General features: G+C 42.9%; 1 protein-coding gene across 4 annotated transcripts in view; it reads right to left on the reverse strand.

The window, feature by feature from the left end:
• The window catches only part of FAXC (failed axon connections homolog, metaxin like GST domain containing), a 79,868-nt gene that overhangs the window by 50,253 nt on the left and 17,168 nt on the right, over window positions 1-12,447 (reverse strand). For all 4 annotated transcript variants that reach the window (XM_019030163.4, XM_019030166.4, XM_019030164.4 and 1 more), the window contains one exon: window positions 2,906-3,129. In XM_019030163.4, coding sequence (XP_018885708.1) covers window positions 2,906-3,129 — 224 coding nt within the window. The remainder of the gene's footprint in view (window positions 1-2,905; window positions 3,130-12,447) is intronic.

The following is a 12,447-nucleotide window of genomic DNA, read 5'->3' on the forward strand; positions in this document are numbered from 1 at the left end:
CCACAACATCAACAGAGCCGCTTTTCTAGATCACACATGCGGCTCCTTCTCTCTTATTCTCAGCAATCTGCAACATCACCATGTTTCTGTATTATAAAGTATACATCTTTTAGCATGATAATTACTGTCCTTTATAAGATGGCCCCAAACTATCTTTTAATCTTCATTTCAACCATGATTCCCAAATGCCACTCACTTGGGATTCTTTTTCTCATGATTTTCCCAAAAAGTCCTTATTTTCTTCACTGGGACAACTCTTTTCTTTCTTGGGCCAACACACTGCCGCCTCATCTACAGCCCTCCCCAGTCCTCCCTGCTATTTCATCCCAGAGCACCAAGTACACGTCTCTGTCGTGGGACTTGCCCCAGCCTGACTTGTGCAGATCCTCATTTGGAGCAGAGGTCCGCAAACTTCTGTGAAGAGTCAGATGGTGAATATTTCAGGCTCTCCAGGCCTCATGGGCACATTTCTGTTGCATTTTTTCCCTACACTTTAATAAAGTAAAAACCATTATTAGCTCACAGGCCATATGAAAACAGGCCACCAGGGATCAGCAGTACTTTGCCTCTCCTGGTTTACAGCCTCATCACCCCCTGGACTATAAGCTAGTTGAGAGAGGGGGAAATCTCTAACCCATCTTCATATTCCTCAGCTCCTGGCACTTGGGAAATGTTCAAATCACTGAAGTTGATTGACCAGGAACACTGATAACTAATGTATCCTGATGAGTCAGATATACAACCATGGACAATTATTTCCCCAAATCTTGAGCTATTTCAACAAAAAGTAATTTTGGATTTTGAGTCTCTTAGGCATCTGGGCATCAAAAATGAGCCACATCTGTGGGGATGGCAGGGAGGTAGTTTGAATTTCACTTATTCAATAAATGAAATGAGGCTTTTTTCCTCATTTAGTAAGACAAATTATGATATTCAGCCAAAGAGCCTCTCCCTCCCCAAATATAGAAAAAGTGCTTCTCTTATCACAGAGTTCACAACTACACTGCTCCCCGGGTCTCACAGAATATAACGCCAGCTAACTCCAACTTTTCAACTAGCCCGCTGAGCTTCTCATCCCAGAAAATCCAGACTTTTAATGCTGTTTTGAATACTTATCATGCATCCAGCCTAGCTATCAGTGATTCCTTTTTCTTCCATCTCCTGAAAACTGGGGAGAAAGCATTGTCTAAATCGCTAAACGCGAGAGAAACAATTGTCAGTTACCATTATTATTGCTATCACCCTGCTCTCTGATTTTCCCAACCAGAAATGTCCCGAAAGGTGAAGGTCGCCCCTCTCTGGTTAAAAAAGCAACACTGTTAAAGATGTGTGGTGCTTATAGCATAATTTCTGTCATAATTCCAGGGGCTCAATTCCTTGCTTACTGAGGCTCACAACAGCATGAGCCGGTGAGGAAGGGGAAGAAGCCAGGAACAGACATAGCCATTGTTAAGGAGAAATGGCCCAGTTGTGAGCCTGGTTTCTGAGACCAAGAGTCCAGCATTAAGTTTCCAAAGGAATGAGGCAAACTTGAGGTTAATTCCATTCACATCTACATCAAGCAGGTCTACCTGGTGCCAGTGGAGCAAAACAACAGAAGGCCTAGACAATGTCAATTCTGCAGGCCAGACAGAGCTTTTGAAGGAGTCCAGCCAGTATCAAGCCCCCACCCCCAGAACATAACTCCCGTAATGAAGCTAGCCAAGAGCTGGATGTGGTACTGGGATCTGCCCTCTGCAGGCTGAGGTTCAAGGAAGGACCTCAGGTCTAGCAACTGTCTGAAATGTAGAGCAGAAAGATGCAGTCAGAGTGGGTCACTCTGCAAGGGACAGGTTATATCCAGAACGGCCTCCACCCAGCATGGCTTCCAGTTCCTAAGGCACGAGGTGTTCTTCAACAAAACAAATTCTAAACTCTACTTCCTAGCAGAGGTGAGGTACTTAATGTGCTCTAGAATGAGGATGAGGGTGAATCTGGAAATTACTGCAGATGAGGGAGAGCCAGTGAAAACCCACCTTCTGCAGAAAAAACTAGTAGCCCTCAAAAGGACCTGGTCAGATGACCTAGTCACATGGAGGACTTGGCTCCCTGTACATTAGCTATCCCCCAGGAGAAGCCATTATTTCACACATAGAAGGTCCTGAATTCAATATCTGTTTATGAATTGTCATTGCTATGAATCAAGCTCTGCCCAGTGAAGAACCACATCAGCCCAGGCCCCCTCAGCCGGTCAGGGGAGCAAGAGTACATCATTCTATTCCCAGCCATCCTCACCAGCCCGCGGGTACACACTGCTCTCTGTGCTTCTCTTTTAGTGGTTTCCCAAACAAAATTATATCACTGTGTGTGACAAATACAAAATCACACTACTAAATGTGCTAGTAATAAGAGGACTAAGAATACGACCAGGAATAAGAGGGGTGAGAAAATGACAAATGTTCCACATATACAGGGAATGGATCAGAATCAGTGCTGTCAGCAGGCCTCTCAAACTCTTGACGTCAATGGGCACACAGTTGAACCTCTGAGCAGCGTGTTCCTAAAGCAGCCTGTGACCCTGACCTGTTTATAAACCAAAGTGCTTCCTTGCTCAAAATCCCTGTTTTCTTACAGCACATTCAGAAATGCCAGCATCACTTGCAGCCAGGTGGTGAGGCTGAAGCATGTTCCATACTCTCTTCACACGGGCTCACCATGCTAAAAACAGTCAAGTACCAGTGATTAAGTAGAAAGACACATGCTTTTGAAAATTAGAGGATTTGGTTAAATGTGGGGACTGCAATCTACACATGGAAGCAAAGAAATCAACCAAAATTAAAACATAAATTAGTGAACCAACAGTGTTTTACTAATCATGCAAAAGGAAAGAATAGCAAATATAGAAATAGAAGGTGTGGTACATTACCCAAAAGCCCTGCTAAAGACCGCATGTCCTTCTCCATCAGCATGTAAATCTCTTCCTCGGAGAAGCGGCCAATGCCGTGGCCGTGCATCTCGCGTTTCACAATTCCTTTCGTTATGTGGCAGACAACCCACCTCAGCAGGTTGCTGAAGGGACCACCACCACTAAGAGAGAGCATCTTCCGGGTCTCATTGAGATTGTCCACCCACTGGCAATAAGCTAACGTCCTGGAATTGCGTGGAAACAAGTTACTACTGTGCATCAGGTACATATCAGCTCCACAGGGTCACTTTAGAATGAGTCGTTCAGAATTTACTACACTCTGGAGGAACTGAATAACTGCAGCTTTAATAAAGAGCAATCTGCATGGCAGCTATCACAACAGGCTCTAGTCAATGCCTAGACTTAAGGGATTGTGGAAGAAATGGGAAAAAATCCAGATAAAGACGCCATCAAACCTTTCCTGGTACCCACCCTCAGAACTCTCCCCTCCCCTCCCAGTGCCACGTTTCTGCCTTCTCTCACACAACCCCACAGAAAACAAGTAGAAACCCACTGGAAAAGTCTTTGAGTCAGAAGAGTGAGCACCCATGGGGGCACAGGGCAGGAGGCAGTAGTGACTGGGGTGTTGGCATCATTCTCTTTCCTGAGCAAAATGATGGTTCCACAGGTTTATGCTTGGTGTTCATTAATTAAGCTGCACATTTGTTTTGTATACTCTGCATATGCATTTTACATTTCATGACATAAAAGAGTTAAAAAAAAAAAAGAAAGAAAAATTTCTGAAAGAAACCTTTTTGCCTTTTTAAAAAAAGATACAGGGTCTTGCTATGTTGCCCAAGCTGGACTCTATAACTCCTGGGCTCAAGTGATTCCCCCACGTCAGCCCCGAGAGTAGCTGTGACTATAGGCATGCACCACCACACCTAGCCTTTTTGCTTTTTTGATAGCGCATTAGGGAGTAGGTGCACCTGTCCATCTTTATTATAAATCAAAATATTATGTAAATGATTTGCTCTCCAAGAAAATCAACTCTTTACCTCAGTTTGTTCTCAAGAACTCTAAAGGGAACACAACTGCCAATGGAACTTGGCTGAATCCTTTTTCCCGTCTAGGTGATCCTAGTGGTAAACTTGCTCATTCGGGTGCTCCTGAAAACAGTATAATCCGTATGGCGAGGCCAGCAGCTATTCACTGTTCCAACATTTTGCTGGCCACCATACCCAGGTCTTTGCTGATTTTGTTCCCCAAATGGCAAGAATTTTTTTATGGCTAATAGTGCTGGTAGATAGAAATTCAAAGGGTTTTCTACCAAAGGCTGAAAAGAATGCAGCTGTGTGCGAGTACAGGCATAAGACATTTTCATTTTTCCTCCCTAATGGGTAATAAAAGATGTATTGGCAATCACCTCTACTCTTAGTGCTGGCTGATATAGCAGTAATGGCCACTTCAAAAAATTCAGAAGCCAGGTGTGGTGGTACATGCCTGTAGTCCCAGCTACTCGAGAGGGCAAGGCAGGAGGATCGCTTGGGCCCAGGAGTTTGAGGCCAACCTGGGCAACACATAGTGGGACCACTGTATCAATCAATAAATAAAAACTTAGAAATAAAAAGAAATTCATGGAATTGGAAAGCGTCAGAGCCAGAATGCTGCGATTTTTAAGGTTTGTTTTTTTTTTTTTTTTTTTAAATCAAAGGGGTGAAAAATATTTTGAGAGAGAACTCAAGGAATGACAGTAAATCACAGCTACAATGAAATGCTGTTTTCCACCTCAAGGGGGAAAAAAAGGCATTTTGATCATTTTATATAGTTCTGTTCTTTAAGGATTCTCTGTTCTAAAAACAAATAAAAATAAGAAATAGATTTCTCTAAAATTGCTGGATTCCTGATTTTCACCAAAAAGTCTTACAGCCAATTTCAACATACTCCCTGTGCTGTAGCTATAGCTGTTCTTGGCTACCTTTTTAAACGAATGCCCATAAATCTGATTAGAAAGCTTTGTGTGACTCTTTTGGTAAGTCTCTCAAAATAAAGTACTGAAGAATCAAGAAATAGTTTTTCCCCAAAAGAGGAAGAAGTACATCACAATAGTAACTAATTAATGTGTATAGTCAGAGCATTCCATTGATCTTTCAATACAGAATAGCTCACATTTTTTCTAGTAAATTCTATATAGACATGGAAACGAAATGCTTTCCTACTTGCTCCTTTTTTCACACCTGCAGTAATTAAGATGACAATTTTCACATTCCCTTAGAATAATTCAGCACTTTGACTCTAATTGTATTAGGTCTAAATTCACACAAAAAAGTTACACAACCTTTTACCATTCTGGAATTCAATGGTTTTAGGATAAAACTAAATTATTCTAAATTGAACATGAGCAAGTATTAATAGCATCCGAAAAGCATCTAAAGTGTAAAAATGCGGAATGTGTGGCTCTAAGCTGACGGGTTAGAAGGGGAAAAAAATCCTTTGTAGACAAATTACACAGATTTGATCATAAGCGTAACTGATCGAGCTCACCGGGCAGAGCAGAGGGTGAAGGTGTACGCATGAAGAGCATCAGCTGCCTGACGAACTGCAAGAACTTCCGTAAGGGGCATGTGGGTACAGGCTGCATTTGAGGAAGCCTGTAAGAGGTGAGGCTGGAGGCGCCGGCAAGGGCACAATCAGGACAGGCCTGAGGACAGGGAGCTGAACTTTATTCCAAAAGCAAAGGTTAACAGCTGGAAGGCTTTAAACAGACAAGAAACATAATCAGATTTGTGGCAATGTAAAGGAAGAACTGGAAGGTGGAGAAAATGCTAGCAGGAAGGCCAGTTACCAGACTACAGCAAAACCAGGCAAGAGATGATGCACTGGGTGAGGCAAAGGCAGAAGGAATCCATAGGAGAAACATTGCAGTAGAAGAAAAAGAGTCTACTGGACTACAATGGATGTAAAGATTTATGGGTAAGGAGAAACTAGGTATTTTCTCCTAAAATGACAGTTTGAGTGGATGGTAATACCAGTAACCAATACTAGATTGTACAAGGTAGAATATATTTGGATGATGAAAGATTGGTTAACCTGTAGCATTTGAAGGTCCCATGGAACCCCTAAGTGAAGATGTCTAGAAGGCTGAGAACTCAGGAGATAGGTTTAGACTCCAGATAGAGAACTGGTGAGCAGGGGCATGTTGGTGGTGGTTTCAAAGCTGTGAGAGGAGATGAGGTCACCTTAGGAAGTTTCTAGAGTGTTGAGGAAACCATAGTTCAAGGGCAAGTTAGAAGATGTGAAGGCCAGGCTGAAAGAGGCAGCTTGGAGAGAAGTAGGGGCATCTTTCTCTGCGCTTCAGAAAGAGAGAGTGTTGTAAGGGGTGAGGGGCTACAGAGAAATTTAGAGTTCCTGCCTGATGACTTCAGCTTCCTCCGTAGCATGGGAAATGGGGGCACGCACACAAGGTAAAAACACAGCAGTGCAGAGAGTTTTAGCAGTAGCAGGCATGAAGGGAGAGGCAGCTGTTCTGGGCCACACAACTTGGCAGGGAGGAGTCTCTGCCAGTGCAATGGTGTGGGATTCTCTACCTGCAGCAGGCTGAATGCAGGACACAGAAGACGAAACACTGGCTTGATTCAGAATTTCACCGCTAGAAGTAACCTCAGAAACTGTTTGGTCTTTCTCTCTTCTCCTTCTATCTTGCTCTTGATTTTTCTTCCTCTCTTTCACTCTCTGTGCTCAATATTATCGACCAGTGTCAGGGAAGAGAAGTAAATGAGGGTGAGGCAGGTCTTTAAGGGTTGAGGCCAGTGAAATGTGTATAAACTTTAAATACCAAAGAAAATAGATGCTTCATAGATTCCTAAATCAACTACCACACATAGAAGATATCACATTGTATATGTTTCCATGCTATTGCAAACAAGAATCCACCTCCTTTCACAATCAAGATTCTTGAAAACCCTGTTGACATGGTTGGAGCCTCTACCCCAACTACTCCACCAAAATCACTCTTGTTCAAGTCAACAGTGCAACATCTAAATAAACCATCTTTCTATATTCTTGAACTCTCTAAAGTATCTGACACTATTGGCCTCTTTCTTGGAACTTCCCCTTAGCTTACACCTCTACTGCTTTTCCTTCCACCCCTTACATATTCCCAAGATCTCTATCTTCATTCCTCCTATCTTCCTACTCCACACTCGTGGAGCCATCTAACTCACACCTATGACTTCACACTCATGTCTCCCATATCCAGCCCTCTCTCCTGAGATCCATGGATACTATCTGGATGACCCTCAGGAACTGCAAACCAACATTTCCAAAACTACACTCATCATCTTTGTTCCATTCAAACCTGATTCTCCTCACCCAAGCCAGAATCCCAGGAGTTTTTCTTCACTGACCCCTCTCCCTCACTCCTGACAGCCAGTCACACTGTGAATTTGCCCTTTCTCCAACTCCATAAACACTGCAGTTCAGCCCTTCATTATTTCTTAACTACAAGGAACATGGCCTCCTACCAGGTCCCCTGACATCCCCTCAAGGCCCTTCAGAAATGATTTGCTCCAATGTATACAAAGAGCTTCCTAAACACAAACCTAATCATAACAGTAATGCTTCTTAGAGTCATTCATTAATACCCCACAGCTCCTTTGCATGGCATGCCAGCCCCTCTCCCCACAGTCTAACCCCTCTATGACCTGGCCCTTCTCGGGCCCCATCTCCCAGCACTGACTCCCATGCACCCCATGCACAAGCCATACAGAATTACATGCACCTCCCTGCTATAGACTGAACGTTCATGTCCCTCTAAAATTCATGTGTTGAAACCTAACCCCCAGTGTGTTGGTATGTGGAGGTGGGGCCTTTGGGATTATGATTAGGTCATAAGGGCAGAGCCCTCATAAATGGGATGAGTGCCCTTATAAAAGAGACCCCAGAGAGCTGCCTTGGCCCTTCCACCATATGAGGTTACAGTGAGAAAGATGACCATCTATGAGTCAGGAAGCTGGCCCTCACCAGACACCAAATCCACTGATGCTTTGATCATGGACTCGCCAGACTCTGGAGCTGTGAGAAAGAAACTTCTGCTCTTTATGAGCCACCCAGTCAAAAGTATTCTGTTATGACAGCCCAAACGGCCTAATATACTCCCCAAATGCCTCCTTCTTGCCTCTAAACTTGTGCAGATGTTGCTCCCTCTGCCTAGACATCCTAACCTTTCCCGACCACCAGCCCCTTCGTCTGCCACTCCAACTGTCCTTGGATTCCGTTTTGACAATACCTCCTCTGCAAAGCCTTCCCCCCTTCTCCCTAGTGATGGCTGGCTGCCTTTTCTTGGTTCTTCAAACCCTCCCCCAGCACTAACCATTACAAAGGCTTGATGTCTGCCTCCAGCCTTTGAGCCACTTGATAACAGGTATACATACCATCCTGGCCACTAACAGTCATTCATTAAGTTTGCAGAAATAATGAATTATTGATTAAATGAAAAAAGGCTTTGCTTTTGAGCCAGCTACTGCTAAGTAGTGTTTCTAAGAGATGACACATACTTAAATAGAAAAATGGGAAAAGAGAACAAAGAGATGTGCCTATGGAAAATGAAGAAGGGGCTGCCACTTTTCTCTTGGAATCCATGGCTCTTCACTCTCCACTGGGAGGAGACCCACTGCAAAAGGAATCATGAATCATTAACTGGAGAGGACAGAGAGGGTCAATTTGGAAAGCTGACAAGGCTAAGCAATTAACTTATCATTTTGAGGATCTATTTCAAGAAGTTGAAATACTAATTTTCCTTATCACAACGAATGTATCTAATCTCTTCTGCAAAAATGGGGTCAAAGAGATTTTTTAAAAGACTATCTTAGAACAGAGGAACAAAACCTGCTCAAAAATGTTTACAGGTGAACAAGAAAACGGTCAAAGAGAAGCTGACCCCTGGTATTTTAATGAAGATATCATGCATTATAACTTAATACCTGGCCCGTGATAGAAATGAATATTTATAAGTGGGAACCCATAACAAACTACAATTTGATGACTGAGTATCAACACCTGGACTTCCAACTCATGAGAATGCCTTTCTCTGCATAGGGCTACATCCTTGCTGTCTTTTGCTTATACTCTGAATATCTACTCAAGAATACAGGAGCATATGATATGTTTCTGTAGTTTCACCAAGTTTCACAAGCATTACATCAACTCCTCCAAACAGGGGCCCTCACTACATCTAAAACTGGGGTGGGGAGAAAAGAAAGAAAAGGAGAACATATGAACAAAATTATAATCATAAAGAGTAGTCTCTTGGCTTTTAGAAAAGATCTTGGTTAAGTCAATTTATGAAACTATCCCATCTTCCCCCATCTCCTGAACTACACTCAAAATTGTAAAATTATGGCCAACCTAGAAGCAAGTTTGAATTCACTGTTCTAATGCCTGTGTGTATGTGTGCACGCGTGCACACATACACACAGGCATTAGAACAATTTTTGTTATTTTTTTTAGAGACATGGTCTCACTCTGTCGCCCAGGATGTAGTGCAGTAGCGCGATCACGGCTCAATGCAGCCTCGAACTCCTGGGCTCAAAAGATCCTCCCGCCTCAGTCGCCACCACACCTGACTGTTTTGTAGAGAGAGGGTTTTGCCATGTTGCCCAGGGTGGTCTCGAACTCCTGGGCTCAAGCAATCCTCCTACCTCAGCTTCACAAAGTGCTGAGATTACAAGCACGAGCCACCACGACGGGCCCTAATGCCTGTATTTTTATGGGTGAAAATATTATAATAACTACATAGTCTGAAAATGATACCCATATGGGGTTGAAAGACTCTGAAGACGCTCACTGACATCCACAAGGGGGCAGTATGTCACACTGAAGAAGCTGCAGTGTGTGTTACCCAAAATCAGTTTCATTCCAGTCATTTGACCCCGTGTCAAGTTGACTTCCCTTTACACCAGCTTCTCTGTACTTATGTATTCAGTACAACAAAGGGGATTTTTAAAAACTGTGTTCTTGATCTTCAGTAACAGTTTTTATAATGCAAGGGGGACATCAGTGTATAGATTTCAAGTGGAAGAAAAGCCACTTTAGAGCTGAGTGTGTTTATTTGAATAGACCTAAAACAGTTTCAGAATTATGTGATGTAATATAACAATGCTAGCTTTCCATTGCCTTTGCTTTTCATAAAATCATGCCTGGGGTGTTTTTAAGGTTTCAGGCCAAAATAAACATATGAAAACTCCACATAATTGAATCAATTGAGTCAAACAAGGTAGGTTTATTAAATTTCCTCTTCTGGCTATGTGAGTATAGACACAACCTAGGAGCTCACTGACTGTTAGAATTTAAGATATCATGGAAAGCTCATACCTATAATATTTTCCTACAAATTTTGGTCAGATCCGTATATGCTGGGCCTCAGCTTCCACAGGTAGACATTTTGTGTGTGGCCTTGGAACCAGAAGAGCGGAGGATGGGAGGTGCCTGAGGGAAGACTATCTGAAGATTCTCTGCCTGGGGCATGGGGAAAGGAGGGTCTTTTCTCCATTGGGATTTAGAGCTCTCCTAAAAGTCTCTTCAGGGTTTCCCCAAAGCAAGAAGTTGGCTAAAGGCTTGAGAACCTTAAGAAACAGATTTGTTTTTCCTTCTGCTACTAGGGACTAAATAGAACTGTGGGAATTAGCAGTGTTGCTTTGAAAATTTATTAGATATGTGCATCTCAATCAAGACCTTTCCTCCCACCCTCACTATTTTTTCCTCAAATTAACCATTGAGAAGACATAAGCAAGAAATAATAGCTAACCCCTCCAACATTTTTCAAATTAAAAAGTGAATTAGAGAAATAAAATTGTCCTTAGAAGAGTCTACATATGACCCAAGCAGATCCCCAAGCCTTTGGAAATTTGTAGTCCACAAAATTAAGATCCTTTCCCACGGGGTACCACTTCCCAACTCTCACCTCCATCCCTTACCCCGCCCACACTCCACCCCGCATGGAGTATCAGCTCGGGGCTGGTGAAGGAAGAGATGGAAAGGGCAGGGCAGGGATGAACTTTTAGCAGGGAGTAAAGTTATGTAAAATGACATGTACGCACACACAGAACAAAAAATAGTGACGTGTGGTAGTTGGAAATGTTGCTGGGTCAAAAACTTTCTAAGGGGAATATATATTTTCTAAACCATTATGGAAATCAAAGAGTTGTAGCCAAAGTGACAACTAAAATGTATGGCTTTCAGCTTTTCAGACAGCTAACAAAGCGACAGCTCTGGCAATCAATGGGCCCATCAATCAAATGAGGTAGTGCCTTGGAGGGCCTCTGTCAAGGGAAGGAACATGGGTCACGTGGCCTTGTGCAGGTCCTTCCTTTCCCTTCACAGCAGCAGAACTGACTGGAGCCTAGTAAGCAAGTGTGATGGGCTCTTCGCGAGGCTTTTCTCAGAAGCTAAGTCTTCCCTGGAAGCTATGCATGTCAGATGCAGTCATGCATTCTGGTTCCCACTGTGACTGCTGCACACCTTGGGAGGGGAGCCCCGGCAGTTCCCCACCACTATTGTAAGGAAAAGACCCGGATCATTCCATGAACACTGAGTCTGAATACTTCCACAGTAATCTGTACCCCTGTCTCCAGCCTCTCCCCAGCCCCCTCCTTGCTGCCTACTCTATCACCTCTTTGGCGAGTGGTGGGTAGAAGTGGAGCTTAGGTCAGCCCTGGAATAAACTGGGCAAGAATCAAAAGTAAGAAGAGAAAAAGAAGAGGGTCACTTAAAATCCAAGAGATAGGAACAGCAAGTTCTCCATTTAGAAAGAGTGGAATAAATGAAATAGGGGAGGAGGAGGAGAAAGAACCTTCTCCAGTCAAGCCCATATTGAGGATATCACTCAGCAGGAGAGGTTTAATAAAAGCTACTGGGCCAGCATCTGCCTGCAGATAACAATTAATGCCAAAAACGATGGGCTTAACAACTCTTAATTCAATCTTTGGAAAAAGATAAAGTTTGCAGAAATCAAGAGAAACTTTCTCTATCTACTGGGGTGTAGAGAAAGGTGCAGAAACTCCAGAAAATGGATGAAAGAAAAATTTCAAAAACCATGGACTAATGAGTTTGTAAAGCAAGAACCATATCTTCTTAACTCACATGGTACCACCGCCAGCTCAAGGCTACAAAAAACAGAACAGGGAAAACTCATCAACTCATGTGATGGTTCAAACTTGGGGAATACAAACTAGGAGTTTGCAATCAAGCCAAAGAAAATCCAGAAAGGAGTAGTATGCTTTACTTCTGGAACATACAGAAGCTCTTGTTATCTATGGACAATTGACCCTAGGAATTCTATCTTGACTTAGTCTTCCATTCCCTCCTCTGAGTCTCTGACATAATATTACTTTAATTCAACAGTTTATACAGTATTGGTAAAAAGCCCTGAGTCCAATCAATTCAACTATCTTCCTCAGCTCAGTGAGTTCTAGTCTAGATCAAGGCCCATCAAATTATAGTCCACAGGCTAAGAAGTTTTTACATTGTTAAATGGTTGAAAAAAATCAAAAGAAGGATATGGTACA

This window comes from Gorilla gorilla, chromosome 5 (assembly GCF_029281585.2).
Source record: "Gorilla gorilla gorilla isolate KB3781 chromosome 5, NHGRI_mGorGor1-v2.1_pri, whole genome shotgun sequence".
NCBI classification, from domain to species: Eukaryota; Metazoa; Chordata; class Mammalia; order Primates; family Hominidae; genus Gorilla; species Gorilla gorilla.